This window comes from Protopterus annectens, chromosome 3.part1 (assembly GCF_019279795.1).
Source record: "Protopterus annectens isolate FY-2018-M chromosome 3.part1, PAN1.0, whole genome shotgun sequence".
NCBI classification, from domain to species: domain Eukaryota; kingdom Metazoa; phylum Chordata; order Ceratodontiformes; family Protopteridae; genus Protopterus; species Protopterus annectens.
In genome coordinates this window covers 206,011,500-206,034,282 of record NC_056732.1, presented here as the reverse complement: position 1 = coordinate 206,034,282, position 22,783 = coordinate 206,011,500, and the positions used below count along the sequence as shown (strand labels likewise).

The 22,783-nt window shown below is 43.0% G+C and overlaps 1 protein-coding gene across 1 annotated transcript in view; it reads left to right on the top strand.

The window, feature by feature from the left end:
- TOPBP1 (DNA topoisomerase II binding protein 1) overlaps positions 1-22,783 on the top strand; it is a 1,495,804-nt gene that overhangs the window by 1,436,755 nt on the left and 36,266 nt on the right. The window contains exon 22 of the mRNA XM_044066718.1: positions 6,938-7,099. Coding sequence (XP_043922653.1) covers positions 6,938-7,099 — 162 coding nt within the window. The remainder of the gene's footprint in view (positions 1-6,937; positions 7,100-22,783) is intronic.

The window sequence follows — 22,783 nt, the reverse complement described above, 5'->3', positions numbered from 1 at the left end:
CTGCGGATGACTCTACCTTGGATTGGTCCGGAGCCGCTGTGCAGGCACCGGCTTCTGAGGGTGTATTCAGGCATACAGACTTGCATTTTGAACCGACATCATCGTTTTCATCCAGACGTTCCAAATCCCTCAGGCCTAAAACTCACACTATGCCTAGAAAACCGACAACCAAACCATGAGCTCAGGCACATATGCCCCAAAACAAATGCTTAGAATGGCTGAAGACCTTATTACTTTAGTTAGGGGAAGCCAGCCTTCCCTCTGTAAGAGACCTAGAACTGAATTTCCTTCTGATTCTTCTTATTAGGAATCTGATATTTCTGCTCCTTCTGATTACCAGGATTTGCCATTATCTACTTATGAGGATTCTGATGCAGAGGATTCCATTCCCTCTGCCTCCCCTCTAGAAGATTTTTCCTTCGGTGAAACCTTGCATACTCTTTGGGAGCATTTCCGCTGGGAAAGCCAGGATTACTCTGAGTCCAAAAAGAGACTTAGGGAATTCTTATTCCTGCCTCAACATGGGCCTTTAACTATCCCTCCTGTTCTGTACATTGTAGATCATGCTTCCTTGGAATCTAGCCTTACCCCAGACACTTTACCTCCAGCTCCCAGAAAACTGACCAGTACTACAGAGTACCTGACTCTCACAAGTTCCTCTTCAAGAATCCTTCTGCAGATCCAGAGACCACTTCCTAAGGACCAAAAGGCATTAAGGCTACTGCTGCCAAAAATCCTACCCCTTCTGATAGAGACTCTAGAGCCCTAGACAGATGGGGTAAGAAGGTATACACTTCTGCTACTTTGGCCATTAGGGCTTTAAATTGCCAGTTTCATATGTTAAAGTATCAGCAGCATATTATGGGACTACTTGAACAGAAAATTATGTTGATTCCTGACTGTGCTGAACACAAAGAATTGCAAGATTTAATGCATTCTGCAGAACAAGTTGGTAGACATACTTTGCAATGTGGTTTTGACGCTTTAGAAGCATCTTGCAGGGCTGCTGTCACTGGGTCTGTACTTAGAAGGCATGCTTGGCTTAAGGAACAAAACTTGCCAGATCATGTCAAAGCTAAATTACTGGATGCTCCATTAAACCAAGACCGCCTTTTTGGCAACAAAGCTGAAGAAGTCCTCAAAAGGATGGAGGAAAAAGCTAGATCTATGCAAACTGTTAGATTTCCTACAAGTACAGCCTCCCAGATTTAGTAGGCATTGGCCTTCAAAGAACTGGTCCTTTCCAGTCTCTTCCAGGCCTTCTCAGTCCAAACCGAGGAACAGCAGACCACCTAGGTTACAGTCTCAGGCTTTGAACAAATCTAAGCAGTCGGGGGCTCCCACTTCCAAAGCAGGGAGTAGTAAGCCACCCCCCTATGGTAAAATGGCACAATGACTTAACTTTAACCCTTCCAAGCCCTGCTCAACTACCTGCTCCCTTAGGAGGAAAGCTCGCCCTGTATGCATTACCCAGGACAAATGGGTTTTGAACATAGTTTCCCAAGGATACATATTCCACTTCCACACACTACCAACCCCAAACGGTTGGCCAGACCTACCCCCAAATCAGTGGGCGGAGGCCCAACAGGAGGTTCTCTGTCTTCTCAGTATCAGGGCTATTCAACCTGTCCCAGCAGAACAATTCAAGACTTTTCCTGGTACCCAGAAAAGACAACTCCTGGTGTCCTATCCTGGACCTCTCTATTCTCAACACCTTTCTGGTAATTCCAAAATTCAAAATGCTAACTCTTCAACAGCTTCTTCCTGTGCTAGCCAAGGATACCTGGCTGGCAATCTTAGACTTATAGGAAGCTTACCAGCACATCCCAATAAGGGAATCTTGCAGGAAATACCTACACTTCAGGGCAGGCTCCATGCACTATCAGATCTCTGCACTTCCCTTTGCCTTATCTACTACACCCAGGGTATTCACAAAGTGTCTAGCTTCAGCCATTGCATTTTGCAGGCAGAGAAATATTCAGATTTACCCATACTTGGACAGTTGTCTGATTCAGGCAGAAAGCCAGGACTTACTATTACAACATCTGGCATTCATAAAGAAACTTCTAATCTCACTGGGGTACACCATCAGCGAAAAGAAATCTCACCTCGCACCCTGCCAACAGATTGTATTCCTGGGAGCAAGCTTGAACACAACTTCCCAGATGACATTCCTCACTCCAGAGAGACAAGTTTGACAACCTACTTCAAACTATTGGCCACAAAACCCCAGCTATCTGCAAGGAAAATACTGCAAGCCCTGGGGTTTATGGCCTCTTGCATCCTACTAATTCCATATGCAAGACTGCATATGAGGAAACTCCAGTCGTATCTAAAAACCCATGGTGTCAACATTCTCAAGACCTGAAAATTTATATCAACCCTTCTATGAAGACAGAGTTCCTTTGGTGGGCAGAGGCCTGCTACCACAATAAGGGACTCCCTTTCACTCTACCCCCTGCCACCCAAACGCTAACAGATGCATCAGACTATGCATGGGGAGCTCACATGGCAGGATAGTGCATTCAGGGCGAATGGAACCCGAAACAGATGCACCTGCATATCAATCAAAAAGAAATGTTAGCTGTACAGAATGCTCTGACAGCCTTCAAAGACCGTATTCTTCCATGACAGCTATTGGTAAAGACAGACAACACCACAGTTATGTGGTACATAAACAAGCAGGGGGGCAACCCACTCGTACCCTCTCTGCAGACTAGCCATGGCTCTATTGAACACAGCCTTGAGCTACCAAGTACACCTACAAGCTCAATTCCTGCCAGACAAACTAAATTCACTGTCAGACAACTTGAGCAGAAATCTCATGGATCCACACATATGGAAACTAGAACCCAAAATATTCAACCTCTTGAGGAACAAATGGGGGACTCCAGAGTAGAACTGTTTACCTCCCCTCAAAACTACCAATTGGACAAATTCTGCACAAGAACTTCCCACAGTCAAGCTTGGAAAGTGGATGCCCTGTCCTTTACCTTGGAAAGCCTCTCAGTTTATACCTTTCCCCCACTCCCTCTCCTCTCGAAGGTTCTACTAAAGATCAAACAGGACAAGCCACGGACAATACTGATTGCACCAGACTGGCCACACCAGCACTTGTACACCCATTTGCGCAGTATGACACTGCTGCAACCATGGCACATGCCTCAGACCCCTTCCCTGCTGTCGCAGCAGGTGGGCCAGATTCTGCACCCTCAGCTTCAAACCCTGAACCTTGCAGCCTGGCTAATTCCTTGAGCTCTCCTCTAGAATCCCTCAGTAAGCAGGTGCTGGATGTCATTCTGGAGGCAAGGAGGCCTAGTACTAGAAAATCCTATGCTGAAAAGTGGAAAAGATACTGTTCCTGGAGCCAGGCTCAGGGGGTGGGCACAATGGTGCCCAGCTTACCTCATATTCTACAGTACTTAACAGAAATGCTCCACAAAGGCTTATCCTTCTCGTCAATTAAAATTCATGCCTCTGCCATTTCAGCACATTATAATACTGAGCCACCCCTCTTCTCTCACCACCTGCTAAAACAATTCCTTAGAGGGACCAAAAATTTAAGACCACCCCCAGGAGAGCTCCCACTCCAGTCTGGGACTTTAACTTTGTATTGGAAAAGCTCCCCCCCCCCCCTTTGAGCCAGCTGCAACACCAGAGTTGAAATTCCTTTCTTGGAAAACATCCTTTCTTCTAGCCATCACTTCAGCAAGAAGAGTGCCTGAATTACAGGCTCTCATGGCAGTGGAACCCTTCATTATGTTCCATGCGGACAGGGTTTCCCTCAGGACTAATCCCTCCTTTATGCCCAAGGTGGTGTTTAGTCTGGCCCTAAGTCAGTCCATTAATTTGCCTATTTTTTCCCTAATCCACAAAACAAAGTGGAACAAATACTGCACTCTCTGGACGTACACAGACAACTTAGATTTTATTTAGACAGGACTAAGCCTCTCAGAAAATCTGAGCAGCTGCTAGTTGGCTTTGCTGCAGAGGGGAAGGCCATTTCAAAGCAAACCATTTCCAAATGGATAACCCGTTGCATTCATTTCTCCTACAAGCACCATGGAAAACCGCCTCACAGGGGATAAGATCACATTCCACCAGGGCAGCATCTACCTCTGCAGCTTTTCTCAGAGGAGTCCCTACCAGGGACATCCTAGAAGCTGCTACCTGGAGCTCTGTACATATCTTCACCAAGCATTACCACATGCCAATCTTTTCTAAATCCAGAGCTGGATTTATCACTGCAGTCATGCAGGGCTTAACAGCTGGCCCTAATGCTCTTTAGCTTCCTCCTCCTTTCCTTAGCTTTTGGAATCAACCCAAATGTGATGACTGCAACAGTGAAACACGAATAACATAGTACAGTTGTGTACACTTACCATAAATGTAAATGTTTGAGTGTATTCACTGTTGCAGTCCTGGTTACCCTCCCTCCAGCCCCTTGACTTCCCTTGACTCTTCCTTTCCGTCTTGATTGCTATATTTATTTTTTCTGGTGTATTTGCTTTTTATTGGGGGAGCACCATACCATATAATTGCTTCCTATTGTGGGGGCACCTGACATCTGGGGCAAGAAAAACTGATGTTATGGCATCAGCTGCATGTCTTATACCCCTGACGACCTGACGTCATGGAAGAGGAGACAGCATCCAATGCAGAAATCCGAAGACTCTGGTATTCAGGCTGGCTGAGAGCTACCTGGAGGCAGATGACCCAAATGTGATGACTGCAACAGTGAATACACTCGAACCTCTTCATTTATGGTAAGTACACAACTGTACTTTCTGCTCCCTTCAACAGAGCAGGAAGATTGGGTGTTGAGTCCAGCTTTGGTGAACTGGATGGTAAATATTTCCTTTTACATTCCCATTTTCTCTGATCTCTTGTTGGATAGCAAATTTATGAACTAGGCCAAGGAAAATTCTGACTAGCCAGTGGGGGTTCACAAGACTGGTTCCAAAGGTTTTTGAATCATGGCCTCTCCAAAGACCATTCCCGTCTAAAGTGCTGGGGGGGGGGTACACCAGTATAGCAAGGTGGCCATCTCTACCTAGGAGTGTAGCTGCTGTAGTATTTCCTTTTTATTCATATATTTCCCTGTCTCCTCAGAGACATCTTTGAATTGTGTGTCAGAAAGACTTTTCCACTCATATTGTTTACAGTGTTTGGAAATGCTCTCCATGTAGGCTGATTAGTCTTTAATTTCCAAGGTTATCTGGCCCAACTCAGGCATCTTTTTGGTGCTGGCCTCAGGTACTCCATCATCAAAGGTTTTTGTTGCTGGGGAGCATTACATTTCATAGTGTCCCATTATGTTGGCACTTGGTGTCATTTATCAAAACGAGAGTACATTAAAATGTCAGCATTGCACTGTGTAACCCCTAGCCATTGGTGTACACCATTGCCAAGCATTACAGTTAGCTCTTCCATTACACGAGGAGGCTGTCCAGAAGGGCTGTTCTGCCTTAAGGGTCCCCCTTTGTCAATCAAACTTTGTGTGCTCCCTTTGTGTTGTTTTTTTGTGGTGGATGAACACTGCTTGTGATTCTGCACTTCCACCTACTGTAATGGATCTTTCATATTAAGGTGTAACGGATAAATCAGTACTTGCTTTGTGTGTTGTTTCTGAGGGAACTCTGTACAGCTGGTACACTGTTGTCACCCTTGCACTCCATTTGCAAAGCTTTAACAACAGAATCTCCTATAGTTAAACTTCAGGTTTATTATTCTGTAACTATTAGCTAGCATTATCTTGCAAGGTCCCCCCATCTGAATAGAAAATGTTGATGTTGTGTGTGCCCTTTAACTTTGGTGCAGAGGGTCGATTTGTAAGTGCATATTTCAAACAAGGGAGTGTACGATTTTAAGAAGTGCCATGTGAGGGGTCACGGGATATATTCCAAGTGTTTCCACAGAAGACGCCCTTTCCAGTGAGTATTTCTAATGGTAAGTATCTGCATATTTTTTGTTTCCACCCACAGTAGAGACCAGTCTAGAAGATAGACTGATACAAGTACTTACCTGTTCTTTCTTTCTTTCTACTTTGTGGTACTGTATGTGTGCATTTGTATAAAATTGCCATGTAGAGTGAAGTGTGTATTTCTGTTGCAAATGTGCAAATAGTGATGAAGGAAATGTAGCAGTTTCAGGATAATTCAAAAGTGTGTATAGATTAATATAAGTGGGTGTGCTAGTCATGCCTGTAGTATCAGCCTGACTTCCATTATTGTTTGCAAACATTTTGCAGTTCATATTCAGGAAGTATTTAGTGTCTAAACAACACAACAGTATTTGTGGGTCAGTAGCAAATCCAAGGAATAGCTTAGATTCATTACATTATGAGAGCCAAATCTGATTCTGCTACTGCTTGCTGGGTTAGTCAGACAGTTTTTATAATATATTTTTAATATGATCAACACAGAAGAATAACTGGAGGGAAATCGCAGAAGTGGATAACTAAAGAGGTTTTGTTTTAGGTTGTCATATGCAGAGACAGATTAAAAATGTTCTCATTCATGAGGTAACCATGTTGGGCTGTAAGGCTTGAATTTAAGTGAGCTGCAGTTATTAGAAGACAGGGATTTCATTTGGTAAAAAGGGTATTGTGCACCATTTACACAACAAGATGGTTTACGGAAGTTTAACTATTAAACTGGAATCCATCATTATATAAGAGAGTCTGAAATATTGAAAAGATTAAAGAATTAACTGACACTTTTGGGTGATACCAGATGCATTGTATAGTAAATGGGCATGCATTTTGAAGGTTACACACATTTTGTTTTTGGCATTTTGCATCCTGTTCAGCAAAAACAACACAGATGAAAGCATGTGTGTGTATGACATTAGTCTTATTTTACTGTATTGCCTTCACAATATATTTAGCTAGATTTAGTGGTAATTATGAGTACCCTTTGCTGTCTTTTCCTTGTAGGTACTGTCCGGTCAGTCAGCATCTGTTTGCAAAGAAGCCACACACCTCTTCGCTGATTTTAGTAAACTGAAACCTGATGATCTCAGAGTTAATGTTGTAGAGGCTGTAGCACAAGGAGTGAGCTGTCTTCGACCAGAATATATGGCTGATTATCTTATGCAGGTACTCTTATTACTCTGTTTAAAGCACCATTTTTTTCCGACTCCACACCCTGGAGTTTTGAAGCACTGGTTTCCTGTGCCACTTTTGGCATCCAAGGTTCAAGAACAGATTCTGTTAGTAGCAGATCGTAGAGAATAGTATTCAGAATGCAATAGATTACTTACTGTTAAGGAAGGTGTGATGATCAAGCATCTAAGAAAACAATCTTCGTCTCAGAAAGATGCAGTCACTGATATTCTCTGCAGCAAGTATGACTGGGTATGTTTGGGCAGTATTTTATACCTGTTGTAGGATGAAATACATGATGGACTTGTGTCCACCTCTTATTGAGTGTTGTTAAACTTCTTGTCAGGTGATCTTTGCCACAGGTTAAGTAAATTAAGTGGGTGTCCCCCACGTCCGACTGCAATTATTTAAATAGTGAGTGTGCTGTAAAAGAAATAGTAGACCTGACATACGTCCATGAGATACTGGTTGAGGCTGATGAAGGTCTGCTGGGTGAGTGGTCTGTGCTAAAAGAGAAACAGTGACAAACAAATAAAACCTGTAAAACTGAAAGTTATTCACCTGGTAGTCTAGCTGTTTCTGCTTCCTGCACTAATTGTGTGGGGTGATTACTGAGGGGCATTATGAATTTCAATAATGGATAACCTTGAAAATTAAACTAGCCCCGAAATACACGAACACTAAAAACTAAGAAAAAAATGCCAAAGTAATCCGTAAACTGGTAGCAGAGTCTGGTGAAACCCACGGACTGGATGGGTGAAAGCGCTTAGTGTGTTACAATAGAATTTGCAATAAACGGTGCTACCAGTTTACGGATTACTTTGGCATTTTTTTCTTTGAATTTCAATAATGCTGCTCTGAAGAAATGGGAGGGCTGAAATTGTGATATCAGTTAATCTCTTGTTAACAGTACAGCAACAGTATAAAATTGCATAAAATGATTAAAAAGATGTGTGTAGAACACACTTTGATTCATTGCTGCATACTAGGCTAACATCCACTGGGGTCTTTATAAGCCTAGCCGTACAATCCAGCCCAATTGTGTTCCTGTGTGTCATGGGCGGTTTTTAGTTAGTTAGGAAGTGTTTGAAGTTGTGTGTGTGTTTGTGGGGAGGGGGGTATGTTAGTTTGGGCATTACTGTGCGTCTCTCTGTCTGCCAGAGACATGGGAGGCCACACCTGCGTGAATTCCCAATTTCCCATCCATTAGTCAAGGTTGTGCTTAAATGGAGTTAGGGATAGACTGTGCTTCACTGGATGTGGAGCCTGTCGCAGAGCATGATGTGAATCCTTGTGAGACACCTATCTCTCTCACTAGCATGCTCCCAGTCATTTTTTTTTTTAAATAGGGTCATTACTTCCCCAAAGGTAGGGTCATGCAGTGGTGTAAGCACATGCCAATGAGTCCCCTTCCTTGTGTATACACATGCACTTATGTTACAGTAATGCGTCTTTCTAGTCTCCATTAGAGAACAGCATTGTTCCATAAAAAACAGTGCTCTCCCTCTGAGGTAAGCAAGCTGGTCATCAGCCACAGTGGTGTAAGCACATGCCAATGAGTTCCCTTCCTTGTGTATGCACATGCACTTATGTTACAGTAATGCGTCTTTCTAGTCTCCATTAGAGAATAGCATTGTTCCACAAAAAGCAGTACTCTCCCTCTGAGGTAAGCAAGCTGGTCATCAGCCACTCGGGCCTAAACCCACAGGCCAGCCGTACAGCTACCCAAGTCAGTAATTGATCTTGTGTCCCAAGCATTGCTGGCTGATGCCATACCTTTGTGCCATTTTGCTGATTGGTGATGCCATAATTTTTCTCACAGTTTTCTTCACTTAGCGTTAGGAAATTCTAGTGGTTGTAAATATAGATGATTAGGATTGGGTCACTGATCATAATCTGTTTGTTATCTATTCTAGACATGAATGCCAAGAAATTCACCTCAAGAGTGAAGTTCGAGGTGAATCTTGGCATCTATTTCAAGAACATATATTTAAGGGTTATGACCAGAGACCTGATCATAATTCTTTCTAGTGCATGGATTTTATCTGATCTATGTGTTACAAGTTACAGGGGGAAAACATGCTAAGTGTTTTTCCTGATTTCAGTGGTATAAAGCATTAGTAAGCGCCATCAGAAAGAGAGTGTAAAAATGTCTCTTATGTTTATTCTCGCCTTGCCATGCCTCTGAAATGTCCAAATTTTTGCATGATATGTTTGGTCTGTTCCTTGAAAAGTCTTTGTTTTTCAGGCAAATCACTGAAGAGTGAAGCCACTAAATAATGAGACATTTGAGTTTCAGACTTCATATCCTTCTGAAAATGCAGGCAAATGCACATCCTGTTATTCTAGCTTCTAATGTTATAAGTGGAAGGAACACCTTATCGGTATGGACAGCAGGCAGAAACAAATGCGTTTTTTATTCTAACACTGTCTTTACTGGTCAGTACTGACAGAGGTGACTATTGCGAGCCCAGACCTTAACAAGTTAAGCAGGGAGTGCTTAACTTTTGTTAAAATCAGGTCACGCAGTGAAGTAGCGCTGAACTGATTTGTCTTTTTATAAATACCTGTGCAATCACCACACTCAATGCACTGCAGTTTAGTATTAATTATTTTGATGAATTATTTTCATCTGGTGATGCACACTGCTGTGTGTCTATATTATAAACCCGATAGCCGAATTCAGCGAATCTGAGTTCATCAGCACATAAAGGTCGATGACTGACATGACCAAACACCGTAAACACCGAAAGAGAGAACTCCGACCATGATACTGGAAGCAACAGCTCCATACAGGTAAGGTAAACCCAACCCAAAAAACCTAAAGTAAAACACTTTTAAAACGTTTTAGGGGGCAAGCCCCCCTGCAGCCACCACACCCCCCTACTTAAATATACCAACTCCGAGACCGCACTACAGTGGGGAAAAGGATTTACTTCCTCATCCCCACGATCACCCTTCTGGCCGAGGAAATCCGTTTGGCATTCTCCCTTTCAGCGTTTACGTACATCGACCTTTATGTGTCGATGTACACAGATTCGCTGTATTCGGCTTTCGGGTTTCTGATATAGACCCACACTGCTACCTAGATTTTAATAAATGGTATTATTTTGTCTTTTACATATACGCTCTGTAGTTAAACTTACTCTGATAGATTACCAAATATAAAATGGTATTTTCTCCAGTAGAACTTATCATGATCAGCAAAATTGAATAAATGTGTTGTTTATTACATTTTGATTTGGAGAAGGGGCCTCAGTTAGACCAGATAATATCCCAGGTTGTTTACTGAACAATCTAAAACAAGACCTATCAGACCCACTTGACATTTTCCTTAATCATAGCCTGAGAACTGGCTGTGTTCCTGTAGAGTGGAGAACAGCAACAGTAATTCTTCTGCACAAAGGGGGGCCATCAACTGATCCTGGGAACTACAGACCCATAAGTCTTAACCTCAAGATGCACGCACTTGAAGCTCTCCTCAGTATGGAGAACATCGATATCTGTGCAGTGACAGAAACCTGGTTCAAGGCTCCAGAGAGCACCCCAGCACTACCAGGTTATACCTCATATCATGCTTTTCGGCCCCAAAACCCGGACTGAACCACAAAAGGAGGGGGAGTTTCCATATTTATCAAGGATATCCACACCTCCAGGTTAATGGTATTGCACGAAGTATCGGAGACCATCCATGTGCAACTGACAGTGGGCAAGACTGCTTTTCAGTTTATAGCATCCTACAGACCACCCTCTCAAAGTCAGGAATCCCACTCTGCTTTCCTGAAAACATTGGAGAACATGAAGATCTCTCCGAACACCATTATACTGGGCGACTTCAACTACCCAAACATAGACTGGGAGCATTACTCAAGCCCCAGCACCTTAGCCCAAAGGTTCCTGGAATTTATAAACTCAAATGCTATGGAACAACTAATCACCACTCCCACAAGAGGGGAAAATATACTAGACCTGATCATTACCAACATGTGGACTCTATGCTCCATACCAGAAGTATATCCCTCATTGGTAAGATCAGACCATAAATTAATTTCACAGGATATCCACATCCCGACCCCACCCCCAGCCCAAAAAACCACAGTGAAAAACTTCTCAAAAGCGAACTTCACACTTCTCAAAACCGAAGTGGAATCCTTCAAGGCCCCAGGGCCAGTGGAAACTATGGCCCAAACTGCAGAATCCTGTATAAACGCATTCTACGGACATCTCCAAGAATGCATGGATCATGCTATCCCAAACAAAATCAAGACCCAATCATCCAAAGGCGGGCGTCCAGTCTGGTGGACCCCAGCCATAAATAAACTGTACAACAGAAGGAGGAAGCTACTACATAAAAGAGCAAAATCCCTAAAAGGGAAGGCATCTCTGATCAGTACTAGCAAAAAATTATGATCCTTCATAAAATCCTCCAAGGCCAGCTTCGAGAGAAAATTGCACAGGACACTAAAGACAATCATAAGGCTTTTTTCAGTTATGTTAGGAACCTGGGATGCGACTCCAAGACTTGTTCTGAGTTGATTCTAAACGACAAAAAATACACTGAACCCACAGACATCGCCAATATCCTGGCAGACAGGTTCAGTGCAAACTTCTCCACCCCTCCCCCCCAAAAGAGCAAGTATCTATCCCGGCAGAGTGCAGCCTCCCAAACATCTCTGATGCTCAGGTGAAGGCCGCCCTCTCCAAAGCAAAAAACACTGCTTCCATGGGACCAGATGGCGTCCCGGGTTGCATCCTACATGAACTCCAAGAAGAACTAATCCCTCAAGTAAAACTGCTGTACAACCTTAGCCTCACTACAGGATATGTGCCCAAAGAATGGCGTACAGCAACAGTGGTCCCACTCCACAAAGGTGGCACCTCTACGGACCCTGGAAACTATTGCCCCATAAGCCTGACTAGCCTAGTCTGCAAGGCTATGGAGAGGATCATCATGGAACTCATAAACAAAGACATTGGGGACCTACAGACACTAGATTCTACCCAATTTGGCTTTGTCAAGGGCAGATCCTGCCTTTTGAACCTGGTTGACTTCTTTGAAACAGTCACCAAGGCCATAGATGAAGGGAAGGTAAGTCCACACAGCCTATCTGGACCTCGCAAAGGCATTTGACACAATACCCCACTCAGGCATCATAGATAAGCTATCCAGCCTAAATATAAACCCCTATGTCACAAGATGGGTCGCAAATTGGCTCAAAGACAGAACCCACAGAGTCAGAGTTGCTGGAGCCATGTCAGACTCGAAACCAGTCACAAGTGGCGTCCCACAAGGTTCTGTCCTGGGACCTCTCTTGTTGGGTATTTACTTTTCTGAGGTACAGGCCAACGTGGGAGGACTATGGCTCACCAAGTTCGCAAATGACTGCAAACTGGGCGCCATAATCGGCTCTCCAGCTGACACAAACATCCTTCAAAAAGGTCTCTCAGAGACGGATAACTGGTGCCAGAGCCATGGTCTAAAGCTAAATGCCAAAAAGTGTATAGTCATACCCTTTGGCAAAAACAATGTGCCCACAAATTACCACATAGGTGGTAACCCATTAAGTACAGAGAAAGTAATTAGGGATCTGGGGACCCAAGTTGATAGTAATCTCTCCTTTGACAACCACATTGCCCAAGTGGTTAGAAAGACCTTCTACATAGCCCACCTCATCATGAAAGGATTCACATCTAGATCAAGAGAGGCAATCGTGCCCCTTTATTCATCCCTCATCAGGCCCATCATAGAATACAATGCCCCCTTTGGGATGTACCTTACCCGACACCTGCAGCAATTAGAAAGACCCCAAAAGTACCTCACCAGGAGGATCAAGGGACTCAAACAGATGCCATATGCTGCTCGGTTAAAAAAAACTCCAGCTCTACTCAGTTGCATACCGCCTACTTCGAGGCGACCTATGCCTGACATATAAAGCTATGTCCAACCCAGAATTAATGGACATGCTCCACCTCAGTAAATCTAAATCCCTTAGAGCCACGCGCTCGAGGGACTTGAACCTTAGCACAGAAATAAATAGAACATGCTGGAGGGACAGATTCATAACCCAGAGGCTCCCTTCGCTCTGGAATAGAATTCCAATTCATGTTAGGCAGAGCACCTCACTGACTGTCTTCAAGAAGAATCTTGATGAGTGGATGGGGGATCGTAGGTTTGTCCCGGGGATTACTTCTGTGTCACTATTAGACAGAGGCACAGTAAACTAAACTTTAAAAAGGGCACAGTATACTCAAATCAAGGGGTGGCGTAAGCCAAACACAATCGGGCTAGGCTTATAAATGCCCCAGGGCAGATAGCCTAGTATGAACCTATGAAGAGCATCACTGTCCTCAAGCAGATGCCCTATGCAGCTCTACTGAAGAAACTCCAGCTGTACTTGGTTGCATACCGCCTACTCAGAGGTGATGTCTGCCTGACATACAAGGCCATGTCCAACCCAGAATTGATGGACATGCTCCACCTAAAGAAAACCATATCCCCTCGAGCCACATGCTCCAGGGATCTAAACCTCACCACAACAATAAATAGGATGTGCTGGAGGGATAGATTCCTGTCCCAGAGACTTCCCATGCTCTGGAACAAGATTCCAATCTACATTAGACAGAGCTCCTTGCTAGCCCTCTTCAAGAGAAACCTTGACAAGTGGATGGGAAACAGAAAGTTTACCCCAGGGATCACTTCAATGGCTCTGCTGGACAGAGGCACAGGGAACTAATTTAAGGGGGTGGCGAAAGCCAACACATTCTGGCTAGGCTTATAAATGCCTTCGGGCAGATAGCCTAGTACCTGCCTATGAACCTATAAGTCTAACTAGTCTCATCTGCAAGAGCATGGAAAAAATGATGGACCTTATCAACAAGGACATAGGCAACCTCCAAATGCTGGACCCAAACCAGTTTGGCTTCGTTAAGGGTAGATCATGCTTATTAAACCTGAATAGACTTCTTTGAGAATGTCACCAAAGCCAAGAATGAAGGTAAGACAATGCACACTGCCTATGACGACCTTGCCAAGGCTTTCAACACAATTCCCCACTCTGGCATCATTGAGAAACTCTCCCATACAGGGATTAAGCCTCACATTACTAGGTGGATAGTCAGTTGGTTCACAGACGGAACACACACTGTCAAAATTCATGACTCCACCTCCACCAGTAGATGCATCACCAGTGGAGTACCACAGGGGTCTGTGCTGGGCCTCTTACTGTCTGTCATCTATTTTCCAGAAGTCCAGGCCAAAGTAGACAGCCTTTAGCTCGTCAGGTTCACTGATGATTGCAAACTGGGAGCAATCATCGAGTCCACCAACAATGTCAAAGTATTACAAGAAGGGCTAACACAAGCAGATGGTTGGTGCAAAAGTCATAGTCTAAAACTAAATACAAAAAAATGCATTATTATTCCCTTTGACAAAACAGAATTCCCTACAAATTACAATATTGGCAGCACCCCCCTGAGTTCCAACTCAGTAGAGCAAGACTTGGGGACACAGATTGACAGCAATATGAACATTGACCGCCAATTTCTCCAGTGATAAGGGGGTAGCATCCAGGTCAGGGGATGTTATAACTCCACTGTACTCGACCCATATCAGACAATTTGAAGGAACTATTGGAAATGAGTTCTGTAGCAAAATCCAGTATAGACAAGTCCAAATTTGGTACATACAAGTGTGGGGCATGCCAACAGTGTTGTTTTATGATCAACCAAGGCACAGTATTTATTCCTTCGAGAAAATATAAATTCAAATCCACCAAATATTTCAACTGTGGGGCCAAAGGGGTTATTTACTTGGGAATCTGCGTTACATGTAATAGTTTTTATGTTGGCAAAATGGAGAGGCAGCTGAAGAAAAGAGTATACGAACACATGTATGAAGTTTCCAAGGGTAAAGACACCAATGCTTTTTGCAAACATTCCCAGGTTTGTGAAAAAATGAATGTTAAACTTTTTAGTTTTAAAACAGTTGGTTCCAGACCTTCGGGGAGGCAACTGGGAATCAAGATTGGAGTACAAGGAGTTGCTTTGGCAACTGAGGCTGGATGCGGGTAGAGCCCCAGGTTTGAACGACAACAACAGCATCAGTAGTGTTTTAAAACTAAGGGCGGCCCGCTTATAAGTTCATACACAACTACAACTTTAAAATTAAGACCTGTTGACAACAATATTTTGATACGTTTTTCACTTTTAGATAGTCTACTTTTAGATCTTAAGGTACATTACCATTTTACATGACCGCAGTACTGTGTTTAGGCACTACAATTGAAAGAAGGTACATTTGTTCCGTACTCATTGTAGTTGATTTGGTACTATTTAGTACTACATTGAGGAAGGAGAATGTTTTATATTAGTTTGTTTTATATTGTTTTTATTTACACAAACAAATGCTTGACTGACTGCATAATTTTCATGGATTTTAAGGGTTCTATTGGGGGAAAATGTGGGTCAGGTGACTATCTGCTGGTATTTAAAGGTTGCACTGAATGTACTCTTTGTTCTGATGAAGCTCGGTATTGACTGAGGGAAAGCGCTTAACATACTGTGTGTTTGTTCGTGGAATAAATTTGTTATTTTTGAATCCTGTGGCTGGTTATCTACATTGCAATATCCTGGTTGAATCTGTTGTCCTGTTTGCCGTGGGCTTGGAACCTTCTTGGCTTCCATTTTAGTACACTAACTATTGCCAAGTATAAGCTTGTGTTAGAGTGCATGTTATATCAGAGGGGGAATTGATGATGACTCCCAGCTTACAGACATCTGCAATCTTTGTTAACAGATGCCAAACAGATGAGGTCCCAGCATAGATAACTGTGGAACTCCACTGGCTACCGTTATACTGTCGGACATGCATCCCCTACTCTTTACTGTATGGGTCCTGTCTCTAAGCCAGTTGACTGCCCAACTAAACATATGTGGGTCAATTTGGAGCTCCTTCAACTTATTATGTTTACATGTGGCATGGTATTAAATGCCTTGGCTATGTCAAAGTAAGCTGTGGTAGACAGCTTGTCCACAGATTGATCAACTCTCTCAAATAGAAACCTTAGGCAGGCCCTACCTTTGACAAAACCAAACTGCTGAGGATCAAGTCTAAGATTTTTAATATCACAGTTAATTAGGTCAGTTATGATACATTTTGTGCATTTGAAAAGAACTGCTAGATTAACGTGTCTTTAATTCCTGTGGTCTGTGGTGGAGCCAACCTTGTGCAGTGGCATCACAACAGCTGTCCCATGGGACAAATCCAGTTGCTAGGCTCAGGTTGAAGAGGTTGAGGATGAGTCCACCAATACATGCTTAGTGTTGTTAATTGGAAAACTGGGTGTGTTGTTAGGCCCAAGGATGAGGTACTCTTTGTTTTGGAGATTAACTTTATTAATTGCTGTTTCATGATGGCTGGTGGATTGATTCCATCAGGGTAAGTATGTTAGGAGTATATGTCTCTGGGGTGAAGTTGGCACTGAATTTATTTGCCAGTGTTTTGTCAATATCCACTGGATCAGAATAGTTGGTACCATTATGCACAAGCTCAGAGAAATGTTGGGTATTGCTTCTTTTTGTCCTGACATAGCTGAAGAAGGATTTCTAGTTGTCTTTGGCTTCTGTACCTAGTCTGAGTTCATGGGGATGCCTTTGTTTTTCTTATGTACTTTATTTTCTCATCTAGCTGTTTGATTGTCTTAATTTATGGGGCATTTGTTCTGCTGTGTATGTTTAGCAGTATATTCCTCTTTTACACAGTTTATGCTTGAGGACCACCACACTGGTTTGCTTTTAGACCTCCCCATTTGCTTGAATATAGTTGGGACTGCCAAATGAATGCATTTATCCAGGTGTGAGTAGAACTTTTCTTAATGACACTTTGCAGAATCAACCTTTTGGGTAATACTGCTATACTAGAATTTAAGGATTTCATAATAGACTTGTATGAGATTTGTATGTTTGAAGTCTTTGAACTCTGTGATATTTGTTTCTGATGGTTTGGAAATTGTAATAGAGGAGGTTACTAGATTGTGGGGTGATTTGACCAAAGAGGGGAATAGCTTAGGCATGGTACATATTCTAATTTTTGCAAGACCAAGTCTAAGAGTTTCCTTAATCTGGTTCAGAAGGTTTTGCTTAACTCTAAAATTTTGAACACATCCTACGTTGATAGTATATGTCTCTCATTTCATCACTGGGTAGTTACAATCACCAAGGACAACAGTGTTTCTGCTTAAAGGGAGTTCATCCAGAATGTTTATGAATGTCATGTGATTTTCTGGAGACATGGAGTAGGTTCTGCAACATGACATGAACTGTTACCTAATCTTACATATGGATCTCATTTAGCTCTGCTTGTGGGTCTCTAGGTACCTGTATTGAGATAATGTGATCTCTAACAAGTTTCCATCTGATCTAAATAAATGGTATTCACAATACCAAAGTATTGAGAGAGTTCTGTTTGTGCACTTAAACCTTGGATGTGCTCCACTTTCAGGAGAGCTTTGAGGTCTGGCAGTTTCCTGTTTGGACTTGTAGCATTAAGTAGAGCCACCTTGATATGATCCAATGTTTGATTTTGTTTTGGAAATTGGGTTAGGTTTATCAGCTGGACCTTGCAAAACAAAAACGCACAATGGGGGACAGAAAATGCTTTCTCCAGTATGCAGAATGAGAGGTGCAAGCTGTCAGAATTGTTGTCAAGCATCTGATTCCTTGATGACTTATAATGGATCCTCCTAGAATGACAGCATGTGTTTAGCCAGGTGTTAAAGCCATTTATTTTTTATTTCTTGGCATCATTTTTGGTGATGGAAGGATCCCACCCAATACTAGGATCTTACCTGCATTTGTGACATATGTGAAAAGGCCTGTTATGCCTGTCTTCATATCCCTCAGGGTTTTTGTTCGCCATCATGGGCCGCTACCATGCTATACTCATAGTTGTCTGTTTTAAGGGTTCTAAGGACCCTTGTGAAGTCAGCAAACGTGGCTGCTGAGAAATCTCACTGTCACCCTGATGTTCTTCATGTTTCACTGTTGCAATCATTACATTTGGGTTATCTGCTTGCAGGTAGCCCTCAGCTAGCCTAATTATCAATGTCTTGGGTCCTGCGTTGGATGCGGTCTCTTCTTCCATGACATCAGGTAGTCTGGTATAAAAATGCAGCTGACGCCATTACATCAGTCTTGCTTGCCGCGCGGTGCCCGAAGCACAAGCAATTTGCAAGTGCTGGTCAGCCGACTCGTGAAATTTTCATTTTCGAGTTTCAGAAATGAAGTCTTCAAAAAAGTGAAGTACTGCATTGGGGATCCTTTTTCTTGCCAACTGATGTCAGTAAAAGTTAACAATTGTATTACTTGTGAAAAGCAAATACCTCATAAAGATTTTCATTCGTACTGCATTCCTTGCTTAGGCCCAGACCACGACGTCCCTCGCTGTCGGTTTTGTACCTTATTCAATCCTCAAAATATTTGTTGTCGGTTCATTTTTGCATCAAACTATTTTGGTACTCTGTTTAATTATCCAGAAATGGCTTCAGTAAGCCATCCGACTATGACATTCCGAAAAAACGTAAAGATAGAGGCAGACTGCATAGATCCAAAGCTGCCGATGACACTTCCGTTAAGCTAGTCGCCAGTTCTCTGGTACTCAGTGAGGTGCTTTTGCCGCTCCTGATACCCACTACTTCAGATTTGCACCCCTCTACTGAGACCCATTCAGAGTCCGGTATGCTGCGAGATGCTTCTTTGACTATGGAACCTGCAGATGTCAATACCTTGGATGGGTCCAGAGCCGCTGTGCAGGCACTGGCTTCTGAGGGTGTATTCAGGCCTATTGACTTGCATATCAAACTGATGCCATCTTCTTCTTCAAGGCCTAAAACTTGACCCACACCTAGAAAATCGACATCCAAACCGCATGGTCAGGCCCACGTGCCTGAAAAACAAATAAGAATGGCTGAAGACCTTATAGTATTCTAATTAGGGGAAGCCAGCCTTCTCCCTCTAAGAGACCTAGAACTGATTTTCTTTCTGATTCTTTTGATCAGGATTCTGAAATTTCTGTTTCTTCTGATGACCAGGATTTGCCCTTATCTACCTGTGAGGATTCTGATGCAGAGGACTCCATACCATCTGCTTCCCCTCCAGAAGATTTTTCTTTTGGTGAATCTTTGCACACTCTTAGGGAGCATTTCCACTGGGAAAGCCTGGCTTACTCTGACTCCAAAAAGAGGCTTAGGGAATTCTTACTCCTACCTCAACACAGGCCTTTAGCTGTCCCTCCTGTGCTGGACATTGTAGATTATGCCTTCTTGGAATCTAGCCTGGCCCCAGACACTTTACCCTCCGGCTCCCAGGAAACCTGACAGGTATTACAGAGTACCTGACTCTCACAAGTTCCTCTTCAAGAATCCTACTGCGGATCCAGAGATCATTTCACAGGAATCCAAAGGCATCAAGGCTAAGGCTACTACTGCCAAAAACCCTACCTCCTCTGATAGAGATTCCAGGGCCCTGGGCAGATGGGGTAAGAAGGTATACATTTCTGCTACTTTGGCCATTAGGGCCTTAAACTGACAGTTTCATATGTTAAAGTATCAGCAGCATATTATTGGACTATTTAAACAGAAAATTATGTTGATTCTTGACTGTGCTGAAAATAAAGAATTACAGGATTTAATGCATTCTGCTGAACAAGTTGGTAAACGTACTTTGCAATGTGGTTTTGACTCTTTAGAAGCATCTTGCAGGGCTGCTGTCACTGGGTCTGTTCTTAGAAGGCATGCTTGGCTTAAGGAGCAAAATTTGCCAGATCATGTTAAAGCTAAATTACTGGATGCACCCTTAAACCAAGACTGCCTGTTTGGCAACAAAACAGACGTACTTCTTAAAAAGATGGAAGAAAAAGCAAAATATATGCAAACTGTTAAAGATTTCCTGCAAGTACAGCCTCCCAGATTTAGTAGGCATTGGCCTTCTAAGAATTGGTCCTTTCCTGTCTCTTCCAGGCCTTCAGTCCAAACCCAGGAACAGCAGACCACCTAAGCTACAGTCTCAAGGTACTCACAGGCCTAAGCAGTGGGGGGCTCCCACTTCCAAAGCTGGACGTAGTAAGACACCCCCCTATGGTAAACTGTCACAATGACTTAACCTTAAACCTTCTAAGCCCTGCTCAACTGCCTGCTCCCTTAGGGGGAAAGATCGCCCTGCATGCAAAAAACTAGGAACTCATTACCCAAGACAAATGGGTTTTAAATATAGTTTCACAAGGATACAGATTCCACTTCTACACCTTACCAACCCTAAACGGTTGGCCAGACCTACCCCCAAATTAGTGGGCAGAGGCTCAACAGCAGGTTCTCTCTCTTCTAAGTATCAGGGCTATTCAACCTGTCCCAGTAGAAGAATGGGAACAAGGTTTTTGCAGAAGACTTTTCCTGGTACCCAGAAAAGACAACTCCTGGTGCCCTATCCTGTACCTCTCTATTCTAAACACCTTTTTGGTAATCTCAAAATTCAAAATGCTAACTCTTCATCAGCTGCTTCCCATGCTAGGCAAAAATTCCTGGTTGGCAACATTGGACTTAAAGGAAGCTTACCTGCACATTTCAATAAGGGAATCTTGCATAAAATACCTCCTCGTCTTCCACAAGGATTGAGTGACCCTAAGGACCATCCCCTCCTTTATGTCCAAGGTGATAAATGAGCTGTCCTTAAATCGGGGTATTCACCTGCCCATCTTTTTCCCTCATCCCCAAAATGACAGTGAGAAAGTTTTACATTCCGTTGATGTTCACAGACAACATAGATTTTACCTTGACAAGACTAAGGCCATAAGAAAATCAGACCAACTTTTTGTCTCCTTCCACCCAAGAGCCTTGGGAAAAGCGGTGACGAAGCAGACCATTTCTGTTTGGATCTCCAAAGCTATAGCCTTTTACTACACATTCCATGGGAAACGGCTCAAATCCAAAAGTAAGGCACACTCCACTAGAGCCATGGTTTCATCTGGGGCCTTCTTCAAGGGATTGGACACTGCTTACATCCTAGAGGCATCTACTTGGTTATCTGTTTATACCTTCAGTAAACACTATAGGTTGGATCAGGTCCCCAGAGCAGGGTTTGCAAGGGCAGTCTTGCATGGCTTTGTGGAGAATAGTTCCATACCACAACCCTCTTCTTCCCGGTGAACTTTGACATTCACCCAAGAGTTTGGAATACTGCAACATGAGAATAGAAGAACATAGAATAGTTCAGTAAAATCTTGCCATAACCATAGATGTCCTCCTCTTCCATGTTACAGTATTCATTCCCTCTCATCTTACCGCCTTCTCTGTCTAAACTCTCTTCCTGGATGGCACAGAGCCTATACAGCTTCCTGGGACTGGGGTTTCGGTTCTGAGGAAAGGTATGTGCAGAAGTCACTCTTATGGCCCACACTCCGTAGGCCAAGGTCAGACATCCTACATAGCTAGCAGTGACAACAAGCTTTTGTATACTGGGTGGATGTTCAGGTAGCAAGAGAAGAAATCCCAAGAGTTTGGAATACTGCAACATGGAAGTGAAGGACATCTATGGTTATGGTAAGATTTTACACAACTATTCTTTCTGCCAGCTTGCCTTTAAACCCGCTTTAATTTCCAGGATCAGTTCACAATTTTTAAAATAAATCCTGCATCTAAACTCTTCATGTAAGGCGATTGTGCTCCCATGAGATCTGAATTTTGCCCTTGAGAACTTTGCCTCCTTTTGAACCTGTAGCCACCATTCCCTTGAAATTCTCTACCTGGAAAATTGTCCTACTGGTCACTGTTTTCTGTCAGAAGCATTTCTGAGTTTCAAGCCCTTTTAGCCATTTCTGCCTTCCTCGTCTTTCACAAGGATAGGTCCCTTTTAGGACTAACAGTCCTTTTATGCCTAAGATCGTAACTGAACTTCTCTCAACCAGACCATCCATTTGTCTTCTTTCTTTCCTAATCCACAATATAAGATTGAAAGATTCGACCTTTTTCCTGGATGGACAGCTGAGATTTTGCTTGGACAGGACAAAAACTTTCTGCAAAACAGTTCAACTTTTTGTCTGCTTTCAAGAGGGTAACCTGGGTAACTCTGTCTCCAAACAATGGCTGTCCAACTGGACTACTATATCCATCTCTCTTTTTTTTTTTTTATTCCTTATATAGCAAATCTCTGTATTCACCAATGAAGGCTCATTCTACCAGCACTGTCTCCTCATCTGGAGCCTTCTTCAGTGGTATTGACCCCAGATCCATTCTTGAGGCAACCACCTGGTCATCGGTTCACATTACATTGTGGATGTATTTTCTAGATACTAGACTCTCATTTGTTAGATCTGTACTGCTAGGCCTGATACAGCTCACCTCACTTGGACCTCTCCACCCTTTATAACCTCTTGTTCTGGGAGTTACTCATCCGTTTTTGGAGTACTGCTGCATTGATTCAAGGAATGGCCTAGTGCAGTTCTGTAAGAACTTACCATAACTGTAGATGTCCTTCTGATCGCTGTTGCAGTATTGCTTCCCTTCCTCCTACTCCCTATCTTTTATTTCTCATCCTTCCTTTTTGGCTGTCTACACTTTCTAACATAGTTAAGAATTTGCAATTACTTTTGCAGTCAGTAGCCATTTTGAATTCATGATCATCTCTTAGTTT